The sequence below is a fragment of the Apium graveolens genome, chromosome 5, assembly GCF_009905375.1.
Source record: "Apium graveolens cultivar Ventura chromosome 5, ASM990537v1, whole genome shotgun sequence".
Lineage (NCBI taxonomy): Eukaryota > Viridiplantae > Streptophyta > Magnoliopsida > Apiales > Apiaceae > Apium > Apium graveolens.
The window spans coordinates 12,438,175-12,464,203 of NC_133651.1; the positions used below are offsets into that span (position 1 = coordinate 12,438,175).

At 34.5% G+C, this 26,029-nt stretch overlaps 1 protein-coding gene across 2 annotated transcripts; it reads left to right on the forward strand.

Moving 5' to 3' along the window:
* Positions 1 to 15,403: 15,403 nt before the first annotated feature.
* LOC141723408 (uncharacterized) lies at positions 15,404 to 19,434 on the forward strand. 2 transcript variants are annotated; one of them, XM_074525200.1, is made up of 3 exons: positions 15,404 to 17,188; positions 17,519 to 18,142; positions 18,741 to 19,434. In XM_074525200.1, exons 1-3 carry the CDS (start codon positions 15,568 to 15,570, stop codon positions 19,187 to 19,189), a joined length of 2,694 nt encoding a protein of 897 aa, XP_074381301.1. In that variant the 5' UTR covers positions 15,404 to 15,567; the 3' UTR covers positions 19,190 to 19,434. The 2 variants fall into 2 exon arrangements, with proteins under 2 accessions (XP_074381301.1, XP_074381300.1); XM_074525199.1 differs by having other exon boundaries at positions 15,404 to 18,142.
* Positions 19,435 to 26,029: the final 6,595 nt, after the last annotated feature.

Genomic DNA, 26,029 nt, shown 5'->3' on the forward strand with positions numbered 1-26,029 from the left:
TAGTATCAGTGTAACCCTTTACAACCAGTTCCATATCTTCTCTATACACCAAAAATAAATCTTTAATCCTCTTTAAGTACTTAAGAATATTCTTGAAAATTATCCAGGGACCCTCACCTGGATTAGACTGGTATATGCTCGTCATGCTCAAAGCATATGAAATATTAGGATAAATACATATCATTGTACACATTATAGATCCAATTGCTAAAGCATATGGAGCTTTCTCAAACGGCCCTTATCATCTAATGATTTAGAGGGCAATTATCTTTTGAGATCATTATCCCATGAGACATCGAAACACATCTTTTCTTTATCTCCTGCATCCTAAAATGATACAATATTTTATCAATGTATGTACTCCGACTAGGTCGATTAACCTTTTCAATCTATCTCTATAGATCTTGATTCCTAATATATAGGTAGTATCGCCTAAGTCTTTCACCGAAAAACTATTTCTCAACCAAGTCTTAACAGCCTGTAGAGAAGGTATGCCATTCCTTATTTGTTATATGTCATCTACATATAATACTAGGAATATCACATGGCTCCCACTAACCTTCTTGTAAATACATGGTTCATCTTCATTTTGAATAAAGCCAAACTCTCTAACTGTTTCATCAAAATGAATATTCATTCTCCCTGAGGCTTGCTTCAATCTATAAATAGATAGAAGCAACTTACAACTATCTTAGCAAACTTTGGATCGAAAAAACCCTCAGGTTGTATCATATATACATCCTCTTCAAGGCTCCCATATTAGAAAGCAGTTTTGACATCCATTTGCCAAATCTCATAGTCAAAGTAAACAACTATTGCTAACAAAATCCTGATGGACTTGACCACAGTAACCGGTGAAAAAGTCTCATCATAGTCTATACCATGAATTTGTTTAAAACTTTTTGCGACTAGTCGTGTCTTATAGGTCTGTACTTTACCATCCATGTCAGTTTTTTTCTTGAAAACCCACTTGCACCCTATAGGTTTAACCCCTTCGAGTAGATCAACTAAAGTCAATACTTAATTTTGATACATGGATTTTATCTCATATATCATGGCCTCTAGCCATCTCTCGGAGTCTGAATTGTTCATAACATCTTGGTAGGTGAGAGACTTATCATTATCCGTAAGCATTACATCACCATCTTGAGTCAAAAGAAATTCATAATTTCTCCTGGGCTCATGGTGAATCCTACTAGATCTACGAATAACCTGTGTTTCTTGGACATGATTACTTTCAACATTTTGATGTACATCTTGATCTTATTCCAACTCTGGTTCAATGTTATCATGTGGTTCTCGATCTTCATCGAGATGTATTATCCTCCCATTGATTTTCTTAGAAAGTAATTCTCCCTCAAGAAATACAGCGGCCCGAGCAACAAATACTTTATTCTCGGAAGGATTATAAAAACTATACCCTAGTTTCACTTGGATATCCCATAAAATAGCATCTATCTAATTTTGGTTCAAGCTTGTCAGAGGCTAAAAATTTTACAAACGCTTCACGTCCCCAAATTTTCATAAATGACATGCTATGACATTTATCACTCTATATCTCATACGGAGTATTTTGAACCGCTTTAGTCGGAACTTGGTTAAGTGTATATGCAATCTTTTATAGAGCATAACCCTAGAAACTGAATGGAAGATCCGCTTGACTCATCATTGATCGCACTATGTCCAACAAGGTACGATTTCTCCTCTCAGAATCTCAATTTCATTGAGGTGTTCCAAAAGGAGTAAGTTATGATACACTATCACACTCCTTTAAGAAACTCTTGAAATTGAGGTTTAAGTATTCTCCTCCACGATCTGATCGTAAAACTTTTATACTTTTCCCTTGTTTGCTTTTCTACTTCGGCCTTATATTCTTTGAACATTTCAAAAGAATCGGATTTGTTCTTCATAAGAACCACATATCCATATCTACTGAAATCATCAGTAAATGTTATGAAGTAGTATAAGCCACCCCTTTCCATCATACACATTCGACCACATACATCATTATGTATAAGTCATAATCGTTCAGTGGCCCTTTCACCTGATGAGGTAAAAGAAACTTTAGTCATTTTGCTAATGAGACAAAGTTCGCATCTTCCGTATGATTCAAAATCAAACTTATCCAAGTATCCATCTATATGTAACTCAGAAATGCGTTTCTCATTAATATGGCTTAGCGACAATGGTAGAGGTCATGTTTGATTTGATTCATCTTAGAACATATAAATTGTTAACTAATTGTGCAACATTAGAAGCCTTATCATTAAAATATAATAAATAACTATTATTTATTTAATTAAAATGAAAACCTTTTTTGTCCTGACAAGAAATTGATTTAATGTATCCCCTAAAGGCAGACACGTAATAACAATTTATCAAGTTCTCAATCTCGCCTATATAGGCAAAATTAGGTATCGAGTTCCTTCAACTAGAGCAACAACTTTTGCTCCAATTCTAACCCGATACCTGAAACTTGACCATTGCTAGTCTTCTTTTTTAGATCTTCCAAATACGCTCAACAATTTAACTTCCAATCATCCAGTTATTTCCACATAAATGACAATCATCTCCTTTAGCAACACCACTATCAGGCTTCAAAAGCCCTTTGGGATTGGACTTTGGTTTGGCACCGAATAAGATCAAATCTTCACCTTGCCTGTCCACTTTCCTTTCCCATTTGTATTCTATGTGTAAATCATCAATATGGACGTAATTTATGCCTTTACCGTGTTATTTTCAGCAGTTCTAAATATGCTTAACAACTCAGTGACTGTTCTGTCAATCTCATTCCTTTTGTTCTTAACAAACTAAGAATATAAGTTGTTCAAAGATTGTTTGATCAAATCAAGCCGAGTCTCTAGACTATTCTTGAAACCCAAAATATCAAGGTACATATACCTATCATCTTTAAAACATGTGATCCAACCGGATATCATTCACCCATTAATGCAAAAGTATGGTGTCTTATTATTGTCAAATCTTTCTGACGAGCCTATCCTTCAAACATCCTTTGAAGGTGCTCAATCATATCATAAGCATCATTATGCTCTTGTTTCTTCTAAAGCTCAGCACTCATAATTACAAGCATGAGACATGAAACATCAGTTGCATAATCAATTTGCTTCCGGTAAGCATTTTGTTCAACACATGTTTCATTCTCAACTAGAAGAAATAAGGGAGGGGTTTGAGTGACATCCTTGAACCTGAGGACAATCCTCAATTTCCCATGTCAATTGAGGAAATTATTTCATGTCAGCTTGTCCTTCTCAAGGACTATTACATAGAGAAGTTATTTGTGTTATTTGTCATTTGATATCTACAATATTAAAGTATATAAAATGACTTAGTCTATAGATGATCATTAAATTATGTTCAAGTGATTATTCATATATATATATACACAATATATATCTCCCACTATTTTTATCAAATCAATAGCCCTGACTATTAATTCGGAAAGAATATCTTTTATATCCTTTCTAGTGAGCCAAGATCCTTATTTCACCATGCGTTAGGTCAACTTTGGCTTTTCTCCTAAAATATGATTATTTAGGTAGACAATATTTATCAATTATATCAACTATATAACTCTTGGATAGCTTGGTGGAATAACATTTGTTCATATTTATCTAATAAATCTCGTCAAGCTTTATGCCTCCAAGTTCACAATCCTATTGTGGTAACTTAGTAAAGTCAAACTCAATAGTCAAAAGTATCAATATACTTCAACACATCTCCCACGATAGATAGGAGTTCTTCGCTTTGGCGAACCCACTCCTTATCGATTTAGGGTTAACGCATTAAACTTATTGAAGGCATCCGATCAACTTAATATTAACTTTAGAGTTTTGTTAATTATAAAACGATCATGGTCCCATCATAAAAAAATTCCCAATTTTTCCTTGAATAGAATACTTCAAATCAATATTCTTCAATGGTTTTTTTCCAGGTAGTGAGGGAGTCACAATGGTCTCGCTTAAAACCCACAACCTTACAAGTTCAAAGAACTCGCTTTTGACAAAATCTCCACATGTCAGAAATAAAGAAAAATTGTATTTTATTATGTGATTCATAAACACGATAATCTCATAATCATTTGTTCATTTTAAAATCTTGAGTGGTTACAGATTTTATCTTGTTTAGCAAGCATGGCATGAGTGTCGTATCTAATACTTACATCCTTAATCTAATTAAGAATGCATCTTTATAAACTACTCTACACATACATTCATCATATGCACATATATATGTAAAGTGCAATAAATAAATGTGGTTGAAAATACTGTGTTTGTTGTGCATGCTTTGTTAATTATGTAAAACACAATATCTCTACAAATTAGATCGCTTTGTTCATCATATCCAAACAGTTTAAAAAAGCCTAAAAATAAAGAAAACACATTCAACCCCCATATGTTGCACACTGGAGGGTTTGGAGCACATAAACGCAACAGAAACAGTAATTAAAAATGTGAAAAATCAGAATTTTCGAAACCCACCACAGGATCCATACTAAAAATAGATATTTAATTTGTTGATCAAATTATTTACCTTAAGAAACTTTACAAATTGGTTGACTAATGGAGATCCAAAGCTTGTTCAATCGCTACGCATCCTGCTCTCGCGATCTACGCTCTATCGATATCCCCACGAATGCTTGAACTCAAGGATTGGATGTGTACTAGTACAAACTCGTTTCTTCTTGATATCTCCATCTTCTCTCTTGGTGGCTAGGGTTTTAGTAAAAGTCTTGCTAACAAAATCAGCAACACAAGAGATATTATATAGAGAGTAGGAAAAAAATTATAACTCTTAACTAATTAGGAGTTATTATTAATTCGAAATCCTATTTGTATAATAATTAAGTCACACTTAATTATTTAACAAATAAATTTCATAATTAATATTAGTAAATTCGAATATCAATATTTATCTAATTAATTAAGTCATATTTAATTAGTATTATAAATAATTTGAATTACTTTAATATAATTTAAATCCAATTTAAATTAAATCCTTCAAGCATTCTTTGTGTGTGACCCTATAGGTTATTATTACGTTGGCAACGAATTTTAAATCTAATTTAAAATCGTAAACAATGAGCGGCATCTAGTAATACATCATTGCTAGCCAAGTAATAATAATTGAATCGGTGATCGATTAAACCTTTCGTGAATAATATACAATGTAATATAATTTCTTTAACCAAATATTATAGATTAAACTAGAGGCATGTAATGTGTCATCCCCGTCATTGTTTAATCCAGGTTTCTTTGATCAATGAGTTGACTATCATATCAAATCAATATTTGAGCGTGGTCACGCATTTCATAGTCTAGCTCACACAAGAGGCCAATAATATCACTCCTAAAATAGGAGGGTTAAATCCCATCTAGATCATTCATATTTTTCATATGATTCATAATATACCCAATGCCCACTTTTATCATTACCCGGTCAAGGATAACTTTTAGTAGAATCAATGTATATTAATTCTCGTATAGAAAAATAATGACTTCAGGTCTAAGGACCATTATATCATTATCATTGTGAGAATTACTTATGACACAACAGACATGTGGAATCTCACATTGGGTTTGTCCAGCACCTTGTACATATACATCTACCTGTGTTTTTGACTTTAATATCATCATACCTATGATCAATGAGATGTGATCATCAGTCAACAAACACATCAGTCTTAATGCATTATTATTGTCCCTTAATAATAATACTCGACTAAGGATATTTAGGAATATTGATACTATTATCATAATCTCATTTCTAAGCCACGTACTTAGAGATATAGAATTGTATATCATATTCCAAGGACTTTTATTAATCTAACATTTATATCGCAGTAAATTAAGAATTGATAAATTTTAAAGGGAATAGTCGATAGAACATAAACATAATAATCCTAATATCTTAAACTAAAACATCATAGTGTTGTCTCTAGGGCACAAACACTAACACACACAATATCTAACACAAACACAAATAGAGTTCATCCTGGTCAAGAAACCAAAGAAGGTAAAGCAAACTGAGTTGACCATTCAAGCTATATTTGCATCCTCCTAAAAGGATGTAGTTGAAAAAGAGGGAACTAAACATACTCTAGGGGCATCCTCTCAACAGGGTGTCTCTATTGAAAAGAGCACTCTCCCTAGTGCACCTTGTAAATAGTCTGCACCAACACTTGAACACATTCAAGTGTATGAAAGAAGGAATAAAGATGACACACACAGAGAGCACATCTTTTGAAGCTCTCTCATCTATTCAGGGGGATCTGATAACACTTAATTCTGAAATCACAAATCTTAATTCTAAAATTTCTTCTTTATACAATGAAACACTTGAATCTAATTCTCAAGTATTGCCAAAATCAAGTGACATGGTTCATAAAACTGTGTTCACCACCTATGAACCACATCTAGATGGTGAGAGGCTACTAGCTGGGGTAGACCTTTATGACACTATCAAAACCACAAGGGTTTCATCAGTTTTAACTGAAGACCCTGTGAATGTTACTCAAACACCATCATGTGCTAAACAATCTTCACAGATTGATAGATTTGAGGGTAGTACTTTTGAGGGGGATCTATCTAAATCCTCTCCAATTCAATTGAAGGATCCTCATGAAGGAACAACTCCCCTCAAAACCCTAGCTGAAATTGCCTTAACAATTAAAGCTAGGAGTCCAATTGCCAATGAGCCTATTAGAGGGGAGGAAAGTCAAGCACATTCAAGTTCCAGCTCTCTGCAAGAAGAGCAAGGTGACAGTAACCTGGTCAAATCCCCTCCAATTCAAATTGAAGGTTCCCATTGTTGGTGAACAATACATTGTCACATCCACAGTTTCAACGGTGAGTCAAATTGTGACATCTGTCACAGGTAGTGTTCCTGAATACCAACCATCTACCTCAACTCAAACAGACCTGCCATCTACATCAAACACTTCTCAACAACCCTCACACCTAATCTCCCAATGGCTCCAGGATGCTCAGGCTCAACCAATCACCATGAATGACCTTCTGGTATATCAACTTTCTGGACTTGCCAACATCATACAACAGTTTCTTACAACAGACATGTCCAATCAGGACTATCAAGCAATCTTGTTGTCTTACAAAATAGATGTTGAAGAACAACAACAGAAAATAGTCAATAAAGGTGAACATGATGGCAATGTGGATGCTTGGTTAGACAAGGACTTCGGTATAGAGATGGATAAGGTTTTGGCTAGGTTTAGAGAGAAGTATGTAACCATCTTTGGAAACAATGCCAAAAATCTCAGTCCCCGGGAAGTTTATGATGTTGTTACAGAGGTCTACAAGGCACAACTCAATGCTTTTCACCTTATTGGTAAAGCATTGCAACAAACTCTGAACAGTCATCAAGACAGAATTAGAAGATTGGTGAATGACAAGCTGGATGATCTTGTGCCTACTCAAGTTGAGATCAAGAACAAATTTCTTAAATTTGCCGACCAAATGACAAGATTTGATATGTCCATCATGGAGCAAATCATCAAGCAACTAAAGCAATCCTTTGTAGATTTGCATGAAGTTGTCCAGAATCACATTACCAGTACCAATGACACAAAGGTCAAACTGGATCGACTTCATCAAGCAAGATATGAAGCATCTGCTCTTTTAATGCAAGGGATCAAGAAATCAATACAAGCTATATTTGGTGCATCTGTCTTCTCAAGCTCCCAACCACAAATGTCAACTTCAACAAACCTACAAATCTAAACTCTTCAAACTCAAGTCTCCACTCTACAATCATCAAATGATTCATTGACAACTCAAATCTCTCAACTCACTGCTCTGGTACAAAGTCAACAGGCTGACATTAAAACTTTGGTAGACTCCCATAAGCATCTTCAAATGCAAAATTTAGTTTCTCTGGGAGCTATCATGGATGCTCTAAATATTCCATTTCCTACACCTACCAGAAGCTGTGAGGCTTGAAATTCCTTTACCTCTACTCTTTTCTACAACCAAGACTAAGGGGGAGATAGAGGCTAGGTTGCTAAGATCATCTGTCCAAACTCAAAAAGCCAAAGCCAAGGAAACTGAACAACAAGATGTTGGGATGGAGAGGCTAATGAAATCAGCTGAGGGACCTAGTCTGAGTAGAGAATTTGATGAACCTCTAAGGGCTCTCAGAGTCTCTCTAAACAATAACTTTTTCTCTTACAATAAAGCTCTGGATAAAACAATAAATTTCTTCAGGATGATCTGGGTAACCAAGGATAAATTTCAGGAGAAAAGAATTATTGTCAATATAAATGAATCTGGTGTGGATAGGGGTATGCATGTGTCTCTCAACTATCTCATTAAAAGTAGGGCATCTAAATTGGACATTCTAATCAACAAGGTTAACAGAGTGATTCACGAAGACACTCTTTTGCTCAATAAATTGAAAAAGGCTCAAGCAGCTGCTTTTCCAGAAGCATATCTCCAACCATTCAAGGGAGTGGTATGCATCTGTCCAACCACCAAGCATTGCAAACATTTTCATATTCCAAAGCAATGTGTCATGGCAAACAAGTAGCTGATAATGATTCTGGAAATAGACTTGAAAACAAAGCAGTATAAGACTGTCGAAGACGAGGATATGATCAAGATACTGGGGAGATACTTGAAAGATGCTGAAACCATGTTGACCAAAACAAATATCAATACTAAGGATGGCTTGGATGATGATGATTAGAAGAAAGATGATTAAAAACCTTCTGACTTACATTCAAGTCAGTCTTCTAGAGCAACTGGCAGCAAGTGAATGAGAAAAGAAAGAGTCAAGATGACAAGAATGATGGAAAAAGAAACAGAAAAGGTGGAGAAGGGGATTCAAAGAAAAAAAGTGCCCAGGAACTGCAAGTCAAGATTCAACATACTCAAACCCTTAAGTCTGCAAACTCAAACACTCAACCATCTTTAACCTCTAAACCTAAATTTTTGTACAAACAAACTGCAAACACCTTACTCAAAATACCTATCACTTCTAGCCAAACCGCCCTAAAGAAGATCACAGACCTACCTTCATTTAAGCCACCAATCAAGACTCATTTTAAAAATGTTGGGAGAAAATCAAAGAAGCTGCAAGTTGGAAATAGAGTTATCTAGAATTGTTTTAATCAAACTAACTTTCTACCTATAAATTGGTGCATCTTAGATGATGAATGCTTTCAACAATTATCTGAAGAAATGGTCAAAGTTTGGGTTGTATCATATAAAGAAGTCAGAATCTATTACTAGGAAGGCTCTTTTACTCTACTTGGAAAGAATTTAATGAATCTACTTTCAATAACATAATTCAAGAGGGTGATTAGCTTGATGAAGGATAAGGACATAAGTAATAGGGCATTGAAGGTTGTGATGTGTGTATGGTTGAGAGAAAGGGATGATAGAATTGCAAAAGCAAAGGCTGAAAAAGAGGAAAAGGAAAGGAAGTATGCGAAAGAAATAGAAATGTTTGAGCAGAGATCTAATGAACTCAAGGCAAAAGGGCTGAGCAGAATATCCAAGGATGAACATTTTCTAAACATACAACCTGACAAATTTTCAAGATTCAGAGTTGGTTACTTGAATAGTTACTCATTAGATGATTGGAACAAGCTTGTGGAATCTCAAAGAGGGATTGAAATCATAGAGGAACTTCAAGTACATGTAAATCTAAAGGACCTCATTAGACAACAACCAAATTATGAGAAATTCATGTGATGATTGTACTTATTAAACTCATGTAATCACTCGGTGTATAAAAGCCGTATTTAGTATTCTGTCAATTTTATGTAATCATTTTTTTTGTAACTTGGGGTTAGTTTTGTTATCAGGCATGAATTTGTGATAAACATTATTCTCACAAATTGGGGGAGATTGTTGTACAAGACATGTCTACATTATAACAAGACTTAGTCAAATTGACAGCCCTAAGAATAAGTTGTATGATAATCTAAATCTGTATTTTGTATTGTATTACTTGAGTCTGTAAAGTTGCTAAAGATCAGACTAGAGTATATTTCTGTGAACAGTCTCAAGCCTAAGAATAAACTCTATAAGAAGATCAACAAGATCATGCCTCAGAGAAAATGTGAAGAAGCTTGGAGTTGAATAAATCTGTTTTAAGAAAAATATTCTAAGTCAAGAACTCTACAAGTCACGGATCAAGTCATATAGATAAGTCATTCGAGAACTCCAGAATGACTTATCGAGAAATACAAAATGGCTTATAGAGAAGTCTCAGAGATATCGACAAGTCAAATAAGATATGAAGATTGGAGATATCGACAAGTCAATTTTTCATTAGAGATCTCAAGATATCTACAAGTCAAAATGTATATAGAGATCCCAGAGATATCGATAAGTCATTTCTGCATATAGAGAACTCGGAGATATCAACAAGGTAAAATGAAGACATGAAGATTGGAGATACCGATAAGTCAAATTCTCATTAGAGATCTCAGAGATATCGACAACTTAAAATGCATATAGAGATCTCAGAGATATCGACAAGTCATTTCTACATGCAGAGATTTAGAGACCTCGACAAGCCAAATTCACTTATGGAGAACTCAGAGTCCTCGACAAGTCAAGTTCGCTTTTAGAGAACTCAGAGATCTCCATAAGCCATTATACTTATCGAGATGTCAGCTCTCTATAGAACAAACTGGAGATCTCGATATGAACCTCAAGTACCGAATGCAGAGTAGTTAAAGATTCAAGGTCATCAATCAACAAATGATCTAATCACTTAGATCGAAAAGTCTTCAAAAGTAGCTTGAAGAGTGCAAGATCAAGTGCCGAGATTAACTGACAGAGGAAGGTCACAAACCTACAAGTTTTGCAAGGATTTACTAAGCCAAAAATGGAAAGCTTTAGAGATAACTTAAAGTAGGGTTTAGTACATCTTATTGTATGTTGTGTAAACCCGTGTTTACGAATCTATAAAGTAAACACTGGTCCTCTGTTTTTAAAAGTAACAAACAGATCTAGATTTTCTTGTACTCTCTCAAGATAGAAGCTGAGTTCTTTACTTACAAAGAACCTAGGATTTGTAGCAAGACATAAGTTTATTTTAATACAAAATTAAGCGAGTTTTGAAATATTGTGTTTGCTGTTTCATTTCTGCTAACAAAATATAACTGCATTTCTTATCAGCTTTGTTTACACAACCAAACAAATTTCAAAAGGCTTAAAAATATCCAAAACACATTCACCCCCTCTGTGTTGTATTCAATATCTAACAAAAATCAAATCCAAAACTGAATACTATGAAGGGCCAACGTGCCTATTGAACCAAATATACTAAAATAAATGGTCAATGTGCCTAGAGCATCTAATAAACCAAAACAATACAACGAAGGGCCAATGTGCATAGAGTATCTAGTAAACTAAAACAATCTCGCGGAGGGCTAATGTGCATAGAGCACCCAATTAGCTAAAACAATACCACGAAGGACCAATGTGCCTAGATCAACAAACAAACTAAAATAATCCCTTATAAAGACAATGTGCCTATCACACCAGATGAAAAAAACAAAAGGTGAAAAAGATACATAGAAGTGATTTTTATGACACTTTAAGATTTTAGAGGGGCGGGTAACTTAATATGATATTATGGCTCAGTTTAGGTAGTGACTCGGGTTTGAGTCAACCTACCCAATTTATTTATTTAAAACATTTCTTATTGATATGAGTATTGATATTGATTATTTTTTGTTGTAAATCATAGCGAAACGTATAATATGATTAAATGAGAGTGTTAAAGAATCTAGAATCATATTCGAGTTTTTTCTAATATCTAAGAATTTTAAAGGAGAATCTTCTGAAAAAGTAAAGGCACCATTTTATAGAGTGTGGTTGTTTGAAGAAAGCTTGTAAACTATAGTAGAGTTTTTATCTAATTGGCTTATCTTTTAAAGTTATATTATAAACTTGTGTTGTGTGGTTAACATATGAAACAATGTTTGTAAATATTTTTTTAAATAATGTTTTATGTAATGCAAAATATATCTTGAGATGACCTGTTGTTGATTGATATTTTAAGAATAACTTGCAATCGATTGGGACGTTACAAATGGTACTAGAGTCAAATTTGAACAATTATGATATTAAAATTGCAAGTATCTACTAATAATTCATAAACTGAGGTTGAGTACAAGTTTTTTGGGTTATACTGGTCAGTGATTTTGGATTATTAGTAGATACTTGCAATTTTAATATCATAATTGTACTCAACCTCAGTTTATGCTAACTCATGTATACTGGTCAGTGATTTTGGATGATTGCTCATGCTAACTTCGTTACCTATTTAAAAATGAAAAATAAACTATGATGTTAAATTTAATATTAAAATTATAAATTCGATCAAGGATGATGTCCTTTTTTTGAGGAAAAATTAATTTAATGAAATGAAGAATCATACATAATAGTCTCCAACAGTACTTCTGGAGGAGACGTGAATAAATTGTAGTGATCAATTAAACAAGGAAATATAGCCAACTGATGGGCAACCTTGCTTGTTTGCTTGCCTTCGAATAAATGACACTGGAAAACTTGGGTTCACTTTTAAACACATCTTGCTATCTTGAAGCACATGACCCACCTCCAATTCATTCACCATACCATGATGCAATGCTTGCACTATAAGGAATAAATCGGTCTTTATTATGACATTTTATATTCACTTACATGCAACCCACTTCGGAGCTTCATACGCACATATCGATTCTGCTACAAAAAATGGAACAAGGATCTTCAAATCACATGTTCTTACCTTCAATAAACCTCCTAATATGGTCTATAATGACCATGCCTATCGAACAAGACTCTGCCTTATCGAACAACGAGGCATCAATATTTACTTTAAATCATCCTTTATCTAGTAGTCGTCATTTTACATATTTCCCTGAAATTCTTATGCGGTCCTTTTGTTTCGTTCAGCCATGTCTTTCGTAACATGTTCCCAATCCGTAACCACTTTGTAACTTTAGTCCATTTTCAGGGGAGGCGATTTCAACTTGTCCTCTCACACCCTCTGTACCAAACTCTCTAAAGAACAAGTGCAATTTTTCTAACCTCCATAAATGGACCAACATTAATCTCTTGTATAAACAAGTTATCTGTTGAACCCGTCAAGTGCATATCATACCTTAAATCAAAGATGTTATGTTTTTATTATAATATTGTTCTCGCTAAGGTTTAAATCTAAAAAATTGTGCACTTTTATTTTTTATTAGTGAATTCATTACGAATGTACTGTTCTTGAAATAATGGAAGAAAAAAATATTTTAATTCAATAAAATTGATATTAATTAAGATTTTTTGTGTTATTTATGCACTTGATATCTCATAATATATTAGTATACTTATTAGCCACCTATGTTACATATGAGATAATTTTTGGAAAAATTTGAGATATCTAGCATTTTCTTTATTAATATTTGAAAAGTTATATTTTAATACTAGTATTAAACATATTTTTTGTTCAAGTAAATTAATGTGTACAAAAGTCGATGCCTCGCAAAAGATCGAAACTTAGAAGTCATTTTGTTATTATACGAGAATTTATTTGACAAAAAAAATGAAGATAATCTAATTTTTAGTACAAAGTGATACCCACAAAATATATACAATTTTTATGTCGAATTTAACTTCCTTTATCATTGTTTTTTGATGAACGTGTCCCGGAGTAATATTATTGTGGTTGTTTAGTCGAATGATACTAAGTTTATGCTTTTGTTCATGATTATAGCATTTAATTGATAGGAATGATCTTGGGAAGAGAAATCACAAAAAAAGGATGTGTTGCTAAAGGGAAAAAAAGACATATAAAAAGCTTCATTTTAGATCTCAAGATCTTGACTTGCATCTAAGGCCTTTACATAAACGGTGGGCATCTCAAACCCTTTACTTCACCGCTCAAGGCCTTTACAGGAGTAAAATTGGAAAACCCAAGGCCTTTATCAATATGTCAAAGTCTTGAAATTTGACGGAAAATTTAGTTTTAAAACTATTCTTATTGGCCTTGTAACACCTTCCTAAATATTATAAAACGCTTATTATAACCCATTTATGTATATAAACATAATTACGATGATTTTAATGGATGGTGTATGATTTTGAGAGAAAGAGAGACTTGTAGAGAAGTTGAGAAAGAATTGAAGGGATTTTTCGTAAGTTTGAGAGATTTCATCAAATTGTATCCTTCTTAATTTTATACTCTTATAGTCATGATTTTAGATATACATGTATGTTTATTTTCTTCCTTTATCATGAGTAATTAATTCTCTAATATGAGAATTATGTATTATTCGTTGGTGATATTTATTTGTTTAATTGTAAAGCGAATTCTCTGATTTGGTAATCTATCATGACCAAATTAGGGGAGTCATGAATTTTTAATTTTATATTTGGGAGTTGTGATGAAGTGAGAAAATAGTCACAGTTCTTGCATGGTATGACAAAAATAATTTAATCATTGATTGATAAATTGGGAGATTATTATTCATTGAATCTATTGAAGGACCCTAGTTCTCGATTCGCTTTCCCTTATTGATAAATATTCGTTTTAGTTACTTATTAGTTTAAGGGTAGTGTTATTTTCAGAGCGAATTATTAAAAAGACAATATTACCCTCATCTTGTTTTTAATTTACTTATTATTATGCTAACATGTGGGTATTTTGTCTTTTTAATGATTCTTGCTCTAGAAATAAAAAAATTCATAGTTTAATTTAGTTAGTCACAGCACACCCAATATTTGTACACACTTCAAAACATAGAAAGATCATAATACTTGAAATACATATTAACACTAAGCCACTTCAGTAAAAAAAAATTCTCCTTGGCAAGAGAATACTACCCCATCCATCTCTTGTATTGTTTATATTTGAATTGGTCACGAAAATTAAGAAAAATGATAAAATAGTGAAGAAAAGTTAAAAAAAGTAAGTAAAATAGTGAGATCGATTAATATTATATGTATAAAATGAGTATAGCGGAGAGAAGTAGTGGATGTAATTTATTTTTATATTATAAATTTTTTACCTATTTTTATTTTTTTTTAAAATGTAAATAATTGAAAAAGATATCACAAAAAAAAAAAGTAAAAACAAATCGGAGGGGATAGAGAGTAGCATTTTAGTCAAAAAATTTACTCCTTAGAAAAAGACTCCGGTAACCAAAAATTTTAATCCCAAAATAGTTGATAAAAATTTAAGCGCCAAAAGTGCAACAATTTTAACAAGTATTTTGTGCGAAACTCGAATACACGCATTAAACCTGGCAATTTCAAAACCATATAGACAGTTTTAAAATAAAACATACAACTGTACATGTACCGCACTATTCATTATCTTTGTTACAAATAAGTTCGAAGTAGATTAATACAAGGTGTAGTAACCTACTACTAGTGCACTATAATGCGTGTATAAACCCTATAAACACACAAAAATGGAGACCTAACCAAGAAATACTTTCACCCATTTAGCCCTCCCTTCACTCTCACTCTCTCTCTAAACCCCACTTTCTCTCTCTAAAACCACCACAAACCCACCATGCCATTCTTTCTCCTCCTCTTCTTCCTCCTCCACTCCGTCACCGGAAAGCCACTACCGGAATACAAAGCACTTCTCTCTCTAAAATCATCCATTTCAGACGACCCACAAGCCTCTCTCTCATCCTGGAATATCTCCACTTCTCACTGCACTTGGTCTGGCGTCACTTGTGACTCTCGTCGCCACGTCATCTCTCTAGACATTTCCAACTTTAATCTAACAGGAACTCTATCTTCCGACATAGGTTATCTCAAAAACCTAGTTAATCTCACCGTCGCCGCCAACCAACTCTCCGGTCCCATCCCGACAAACATTTCGCTTCTTACAAATCTTAAACTACTTAATCTCTCTAACAACGTGTTTAATGACTCGTTTCCGACACAGATTTGTAAAACTCTACAGTTTCTTGAGATTCTCGACTTGTATAACAACAACTTAACTGGTGATCTCCCAGTTGATGTTTACTTACTGTCTAATCTCCGACATCTACATCTCGGTGGAAACTTCTTTTCCGGCACAATCCCGCCGGAATACGGCCAGTTTCCGTTTCTCGAATACTTAGCCGTCTCGGGAAATGAGCTCACCGGAGCTATCACGCCGGAAATCGGAAACATTTCCACGCTCCAACATCTTTACATCGGCTACTACAACAACTATTCCGGTGGTTTGCCGCCGGAAATCGGAAACTTGTCAAAACTCATCAGATTCGATGCAGCAAACTGTGGACTTTCCGGCGAAGTACCTCCGGAGATCGGAAGGCTTCAGAACTTAGACACATTGTTTCTTCAAGTTAACGAGCTTTCGGGCAGTTTAACAGCTGAGCTTGGTGGCCTTAAAAATCTCAAGTCCATGGATCTATCGAATAATATGTTTACTGGTGAAATACCAGCCACATTTTCGAATTTGAAGAACTTGACGCTGTTGAATTTGTTTCGAAACAAGCTTCACGGTTCGATTCCGGATTTTATCGGAGAGTTACCTGAACTAGAAGTTTTACAGTTGTGGGAGAATAATTTTACTGGAAGTATACCACAGAGTTTGGGGAAGAATTCGAGACTTCAAATTCTCGATTTGTCTTCGAATAAATTGACTGGAACACTTCCACCATTGATGTGTTCTGGTAATAAGTTGGAGACATTGATTACTCTTGGTAACTTCTTGTTTGGGCCTATTCCGGAATCACTGGGTGAATGCGAGTCGTTGAGTAGGATTAGAATGGGTGAGAATTACCTCAATGGTTCTATTCCGAAAGGGCTTTTGAGTTTGCCTCAGCTTTCGCAAGTTGAGCTTCAGGACAATCTTTTGTCTGGTGGATTTCCGGAGACTAATTCCATTTCGGCTAGTCTTGGACAGATTAGCTTGTCGAATAATCATCTCACTGGAGCTTTACCGGCTAGTATTGGTAATTTTTCTGGGGTTCAGAAGCTTTTGTTGGATGGTAACAGGTTTTCGGGTCAGATTCCTGCTGAGATTGGGAAGCTGCAGCAGTTATCCAAGATTGATTTGAGTCATAATACTTTCTCGGGAGAGATTGCGAAAGAGATCAGTCAATGTGGTTTATTGACATTTGTTGATCTGAGTAGGAACGAGCTTTCCGGACAGATTCCAACTGAGATTACAGGTATGAGGATACTTAACTACTTGAATTTGTCGAGAAATCATTTAGTAGGAAGTATTCCAGCACCTATAGCTACAATGCAGAGCTTAACCTCAGTTGATTTTTCATATAATAATCTCTCTGGTTTAGTTCCTGGTACTGGTCAGTTTAGCTACTTTAATTACACTTCGTTTCTTGGTAATCCTAAGCTTTGTGGCCCTTATTTGGGACCTTGCAAAGATATAGCTGCTAATGGCACACATCAGCCTCATTTCAAGGGGCCACTCTCGGCTTCTATGAAGCTTTTACTTGTTATTGGACTACTTGTTTGCTCTATTGCATTCGCTGTTGCAGCTATTATTAAGGCCAGATCATTAAAGAAAGCAAGTGATGCTCGTGCATGGAAGCTTACTGCTTTCCAACGCTTGGACTTCACATGTGATGATGTTCTTGATAGCTTAAAGGAGGATAACATCATAGGGAAAGGAGGTGCTGGTATTGTTTACAAGGGGGTTATGCCAAACAATGAACCTGTTGCAGTGAAAAGGTTGCCTGTGATGAGTCGTGGATCTTCCCATGATCATGGTTTTAATGCTGAGATAAAAACTCTTGGGAGGATTAGGCACAGGCACATTGTTAGGTTGTTGGGTTTCTGTTCTAACCATGAGACTAATCTATTGGTCTATGAGTATATGCCTAATGGCAGTCTGGGGGAGATGCTCCATGGCAAGAAAGGGGGGCATTTACATTGGGATAATAGGTACAAGATTGCAATAGAGTCTGCAAAGGGACTGTGTTATCTTCACCATGATTGCTCACCATTAATTCTGCACCGTGATGTGAAATCAAACAACATCCTTCTGGACTCAAACTTTGAAGCTCATGTAGCTGATTTTGGGCTTGCCAAATTCTTGCAAGATTCGGGGACCTCAGAGTGCATGTCTGCTATTGCCGGTTCATATGGATACATCGCGCCAGGTACAATTCAATTGTGTTTTGCTAATGAAATTTGCAGACCGTTATGAATCTTAAGTCAATAATAATTTCTGCCATGCTAGTTGAATTCTTGTCGAGTCATTTTGTATTCTAGAAGTAGAAGTCATTTATTGTTAATTGTCAAAATGTCAAAGATTGTCAGCTAAACCATACCAATTTTGCTTCTACTACTAGCATAAGTTTGAACTTAATTTTTATAAATGGACGGATAAAGTAGCATAATGCAAATCTGCCGAAAACTTTAACACTGTTACATTACCCTTTTACTATGTTTAGCATGGCTACTCGTGGTGTTTGGCTTGGCTATTCTTTGCAGTAGGTTTGGTGAGTTTGGCTTAATTTCCTTGCTGATACTAATGTTTAACAATGAACTGAATTTGTATTTTCAAATATGACCTTGGATTGAAGATGACAAATTACCACCTATGTACTGTTGCAGGGGCTGTGTACGTTACAGTAATTAAATTATGTAGATTGTTCTCGTATTAATTTATTATTAGTGGATCAAATTAATTTTAATTTCCACATAATGCAATGGTAAACTAATTTTTAGTTTGTTGTTGAACTTTGAAAATTACAGAATATGCCTACACACTCAAGGTTGACGAGAAGAGTGATGTTTACAGCTTTGGTGTAGTTCTTTTAGAACTTGTTAGTGGCAAAAAACCAGTTGGGGAGTTCGGAGATGGTGTTGACATTGTCCAATGGGTTAGAATGATGACCAACGGAAACAAGGAAGGAGTGCTGGAGATCCTAGACAAGAGACTTCCCACAGTTCCCATTCATGAAGTGATGCATGTATTCTACGTAGCAATGCTGTGTGTTGAAGAGCAGGCTGTGGAACGTCCAACAATGCGCGAAGTAGTTCAAATTCTAACAGAGCTCCCAAAGCCACCTAACTCAAAACAGGGAGATGCAAACATCACCGACTCTCCCCCTCCAGCAGCTGCCTTGGAGACTCTTAAAGACACCAAAGACCAACCTCAGCTACCACCACAATCGCCACCGTCTGACCTTCTCAGCATATGAAGAAATGTACTGTTAGGGTGGGGTGAATTCCTTAAGTTTAATGTCTGTGTTTGTTAAGTTGTTAACTAGTAATTCAGTATTGTGATTTTCTTCTTTTTTTGGGGTTTTCAATTGGGAGGAAGGGGGTTACTCTTTAGCTTTGTTTAAGGTATTATTAGTGTTAAATGGAAGTGTTACAATGGTGTACAGTAGGGGGTTTGGTGGGGAACTTTAATTATATGAAATTTATGTTTTTGCAATAGCCATGTGGAGTTGCTGTGTTATAAATATGGCCCTAAGATAGCCCTCTTTACCAGGGAAACTATATAGTATTAAATATGATACCATCAATATCGTCAACCAAGATAGTAGCAGCAGCAGCAACTAATAAGTGCTCTTATGGAGAGTTAGATATATAGATAGTTGTGTTCATAAATGAGAAGAGAAGAGTCCAGAGTGTAGATTGTTGTTTGATCCAGTAGCAGGGGAAGAAGATAACTGCTCTACTCTTATCAAACAGAACTAGTGAAGTGCAGTGGCTTTCAATTACCGAGGGCTTGTGGGGTTTAAGTGTGATTGTGATAGAGCACAGATATTGAAATCTCACTTTCCCTTCTGACTCTTCCCACCACAACTATTTAACGCAGCGGCGTTTCTGGTGAATTTAGGTGCTGCTGAATCTCCAATATAAATGTGACATTAACATACCAGCTGTTTATTTCTTCATTTTTTTTTTGTTAAAATGGTTTTGCTACATGCTACGAAAGGATAATCCAGATTCTAGTTATACAACATCAGATTGCTTAACATTTTCGAGATTAAGTGGATGGCATTGGCCTATGACTCTGGACTCAGGAGAAGGTTTACTGTGTAACAAGTCCTGCACTGCAATTAAATTCAAATAATTTTTAACCTGAGAAATTTTAACTTTTGTGCCCTCTGTGTTTTTTGGCCTTTATTGATGTCTTTTATTACATTTAGAATCAAAGGACATGGCAAATGGACACTGAGATGTGAGATGCATCAGTCTGATTTGCATGATATTCAATAAAAGAAACACAGGTTATGGGGGTGGTTGTCAAGTACTAGTAGTAAGTGAGATTGCCTAATGGGTTGTTCAACTTTTGACCAAATCACTCTAAATTCATTTCATTTAGTATTTTTTTAAAATTCAGGGTAAAAAAAAAATGCACTTGATTGATTGGGTGTGTACCATTTCAATAATTTGCCAATTCGGTACGCATTTGCAATCTGTTTTATACGTACTATTCTGTTTTACAGAATCAAGGACTTACCTTACAATTAACAGATGGCGAATGAACCGACATACAATTGCTTTTGTAATTAACACAGGAAATTCCAGAACTATGCTATTCAGTAGTTAGGAAGGTAATCGGGTAAGCCTCTAAAGTCCCGATCTCAATCAGTTTACATTCCGTTAAAGGATTATACATTCTTGCATAGGAGATAGGAAAAATAAGGTATTACTCCCCCCGTCCTATTTATTTCTATACACTTTTCTTTTTTGAATGTCCATTCAATTCTATACATTTCAAATTTATCAAAAATAGTAAAAATTTAATAAAATAAAAATCAAACACATCCACTACTTTCTTCCACTACACTCACTTTATTCATTAAATATTGATCGGTCTCATCACTTTACCCAACTTTATACTTTTTTTCACTAAATTACATTTTTTCTTTCTCACTCATCTCACTACCTTACCGAAACTAATATTATTTTAAAGAATTTTTCTTGTCCTCTGCGTCCAAATCATTTATATAGAAATGGTTGGAACGGAGTGAGTGGTATTTATTTAATATTAAAACGCTTATTTGCATGGAGGAAGTGATGGAAGTCGTGGTCAGGTTCTGTTGACACTCCTCACACAAGTGACCATTGAAAAGACAATGACCTAAGCCTAGCTACAGCTATAAATTACAGTAATAATGTTGTGAATATTCATGCATGTGAATGACAAGAGGATGGGATTTGACAATTGTTAATACTCCCACAGTTTTTTCCAGGATGAGTTGTTTTACATGCAGTAGCACAGTAGAATAGTTCGAGCATAACACATTTACAGCGTGTGATTGATGGACTCTGTGTGACTTTCCTGATTCAGGATTGGCCTAGAAGATAACGAATAACTCCAACAAGGTAGTAGAAGTTTTTACCTTCAATTCAAATTTGAATAAACTATCTGTAAGAATTATGATGATAGTAGAGATCAAAAAGATAAGGTTAAATGTAGAGGGCTGCTACTGTGTAACCTTTACAGTAACGAACCAACTACAAAAAATTCCTGATTTGTTTCATGACCCCTGGTAATCTGTAACCAAATGTTTAGGCTTTCTTGTATATCATCATCACTTTTGTGAAAAATGAATGTTTACTTGAAAGGATATAAACAAATACTTCGAATGTTATTACACAACAAGTACTAAAAACTTGGACGAGTTCAAATTTGAAAGACACAATCAAATAGAACTGGGTTTTCTTATAATCAGGTGTTCGGGTCAACTTACATGCATATTAAATAATTAATATTAAAGAAACCTAGCACAACATATCACCGTCATGACTCTGTTATGCACTTTTTTTTTTGACTCTAATACCATGAGGCCATTATGTGAGAGAGATGCATTATAATTTGTCAGAATCATACCAACGACATGCTGTAAAAGCAATGATCTCTGTTACACACAAAGAGAATACTATACTAATATTACACAAATTATTCAATATTCATGAAGCAGATATTAAATTTATATATATGATACCATAAAGGCTTGCATGAGATAAAGGCAAATGATGAAATGAATCAATTCATCATTACCATTTTCCTATGTCAACTGCATTTCCCTCCAAATCGAAAATTTAATACATGCCCTTTAAACACATTGATTTTTTTACCCCAAGAAAAGCACTTTATAGCAATTTAAATACTCTTATTATTTGAGTGTAAACATGTTTAAAGGTGATGTGTATTCTATGTCACGGCGAGTTGAATGGGGTTTGGAACTGGAAAGGATCATGTCTGGTTGAAACCTGTAAGCTTATTATGGAAACTAAATAGCACGTAAGAGGGACCTGTTTGGCTAGTACCTAATTTAATTGCCTGAATGCCAGAACGAGGGGGGGAATATTTTGTAGGGTTTTCAAATTTCAATGCATTTGATTTGGTGACATTGCTTATGCTCAGTCTCGCTCAGATCAGTCAGTACTTGCCAGTCAGTATTTCGTCCTTTCAGTGCTAATATTTATTTACGTAAGAATGGGGATACAAATTTGTGTGGTATTAATCAGTGGCGGACGTAATACAAACCCCCTTTTATCTGCTGTGCAATTGCGTGCTACGAACTATTTATCCAAACTTAACTCTGGAGTATTCGTTTTGATTGGGATCGTTCACAATCTCACCTGTTTTTCACAATCATAACCTTCCATCAACACATGTGTGTTCATTTAGGCTAGCTGCTCACCTTCTCAAATATGTTGGCTGTAACATATTTTCTATCGATAGTAATTATTAAGTGCAGTAAGAATGTAAGGTAACCCGATAAGAATATTTTCAATGATAAAATGCAAAATGTTTGGCTATAATGGATGATTATCACCGTTTTGTAAAATTTTAGCTAAGGGGTTTGATATACACTTCAATGATAATATCTATATTGGTTATGTAAAATTATACATAAGGGTTTTCTTGATTGGCCAAATATAGCCAACTAAAAATGATTGTCTATGATTTTTGCCAAGGGGATATATGGTTGGAGTGTAATTTTTTTTACATATTATCCAAATATGTCACATACTTGACACCTAGATTTCAGCTAGATTATTTACGTAAGGGTTTTGTAGCCATTGGAGATGTTCTGAGACAAATTTTCGAAAAACACTCTTAGATTTTTCAAATTTTATGAGAAATGATTTATTGTAAATCGGAACTCTTGCTTATCAAGCAAATTAAGCAAACTAAATATCGTAAATCGTAGCTCTTGTTTATCAAGCAAGTTAAGCAGACTATACAAATAATTAAAAAATGAAAAGAGATCGAGATTCCAGGATAATGAGGCAAGCAATGAACATAAGAAAAGTTAATGAAAATAGTATTGATGTGATCACGGGATGATGCTTTAAGTAGGAGTGTAGGAGCTAGACGTGCGTAGAGTTAAACTGAAAGAAACTTTTCATGTTTGTGAAAATGTTTAAAGTAGAAGTGTGCACACTGTGTAGTTCATTTTTTACCACTATCTTCTGTTTTCTCACTTGCAGTTGCAGAGTGTGTCTTTCCTGCCATCTTTTCTTTTCGAAATTCATGTTTTTTTTTACTTACAATTTTGATGAAATCAGACATTCAGAATTGTAGAGGTATTAACAAATACATATTGAAATAAATTATCATTATTATATCACCTTCTTTAACGACAAAAAATTTGTTTTTTTATTTCATTTTTGATTTTATTTATAGTGTCATTCACGCACAATTCTCGACCTCTCTTAGAAAAACAAGATCCCAACAACTGTTTCAGTCCAATTCTTTATTAGTTTCATTTTAAGTGTTAGCTGTTTTGTTTCGTGTTTCACCTTAATCACCCACGTTTCTCCACGTATATTTGATTATTAATCATCGATTGATCATTTGTCAAAGAAAATAATTGTACTAGTTATGTAACTTATGTTAAGTTGTAATTTGTGAACTTACAACTTACAAAATTTTGGAAGAAAATAAAAAAAGCAACAAACGGGTGGGAGAACCAATATTTTATGGACAGACAAGGGCCCATTAGGAAAATGGTACTACAATGATTTATCATAGTGAGTGAACAGAATATCCGACTACAAAATTCTGAAAAGGATAGTGGGCCGGGCCGGTGTTTTGTCCAGCATATTGCTAATCAATCTATATATTTGACATTGAGTTGATATGAGAAAAGCCATAAAGTAAACGATGCTGCAATGGATGAATGTGCTCAACTTCAAAAATTTCGACAATTTCAAATCTGCAAAATATAAAGTAGTAGTAGTAGGCCATGGATAGATAAGATGGACTATAGTGCTAAAGGAAACAAGACTAATTACTACTTCTACTGCTACTAATTAGGAAACTGAATCATGCACATTGCTGCAATGTAGTAGGGACTCAGCCAGTTTTATGATACCGGCATGCATTGGGTTCCAGATTCTTCATTATTATCTCGCATCGTAGACGATTCGACGTATACGTACATATATCGTACTGTACATACGTTTCTAGTCCATCGTAGAGGATTTAGCAGCAATGTCCTGATTAGACCTGTATCTTTGAAATTATGAAATAATTCCAGACATAACGTTGCGTATCCAGACTGTTTTCCATTATTGTTTTTTTGATAACCAGGTGTCTGAACCAGTTTACGCGCACCTAGACTCATCCATACACACAGTCGTTATTTAGGTTAATAAGTTAGGAGAATAAAATGTACTAGAGAGGAGCAGCAAGATTGATGATGATGGCCGTGCTTGCATTGATGCTTTAATCATGTCATAGGAGTAAGGTTCTCTCTCAGTATCATTCTTTCACCTTTTAACTATAGACTCGCACTCAGTAAATTAATCAGAACACAGGCACATAATATATAGTAGTACATAAAAGTGAAACACATTCAATTATGGTTTAAAGCTTATGAAGGGAGTACAGACACGATTCATGTCCTGTTTTCGTGTTCTCCGTATGATTCAAAGCATGCATGCAAAAATATCAGACTATCCCCCCATTATTGAGTACACACCCTGTTTATATCCCCCCACCTCCATTCAAAAGAATCCAAGACAAATACTGCAGAGATGCTTTTATGTAACATCCGATATTTTATAATTATTTTTAGTTGGATTATTTGATTTAATTATTTATTAATGTTAATGTGTTGTAATTAAATTAGTTTGTGTAAGTTTATTTTTTTATTTATAATCAGAATATTATTTTAAGAGTATTAGTTTTAAAAAAATAGTAAGGCTTTATTAAAAAAGAGTGAGGGTTTTAATAAAAAAAAGAGAAAGAAGGAAGACAAGAGTCAGGGTTTGCTAAAATAAGGGTTTGCGTTACTGTGATCGGAGAAGAGAGGAGATAGGGAGAGAGAAAGAGAAAATAGATGGAGATAGAGATTAACATCAAGAACCTTTTGGAGGGTTTTGAATTTGGCGTTTGTGGAATTGGGGTTCTTGTGATTTGTGGTTCTGAAATCGTTATTAATATTCTCGGTTACTAAGATCTCGATGTACGGATATCTTTCTTGTATTCTTTCTTTTCGTATTCGAATTCGTGTATGTATATTGCATATTCTGAATCTTGTTAAATTCGCATCCGATTCGTTGTTTATTGTATGATTGTGATTTTATTCTCGTTGGAAAGTTAATTTGATTATCTTCGTTTTTCGTTCTTTGTATTTTCTGAAATTCTGCTTGTAAATATGTCAAAATCTGTTGTTTGTGTAATTTATTGCTGAAATTTCTTTTTGTCCGGCCTAACTTCATAAATTCATTATAAATTGAATATTTGTTCAAATATTATGAGCAATACCATTTTGGAAAGTTCTTTTCGATATCTACAATTTGCGTTTACATCCTGCTGCTAAATTCTGTGATTTTGATGTCTTAAACATCAAAATACAACTGTAATCAGGGGCTGATTCTGTTCTGCAGTCCGCATTTATTTGTTTTCTGAATTCGTTACTTATTCGTTTTTGACGAGCCTTACCATTCCGGAAAGGTCTCGGAATTTCCTACGACTTTCGTGTTTCGTACTTTTTCAGTTGACTTCATCTTTATGCAGTAATTTGACATTCTTTGAAACTGATCAGATTTGAGCTTATCAA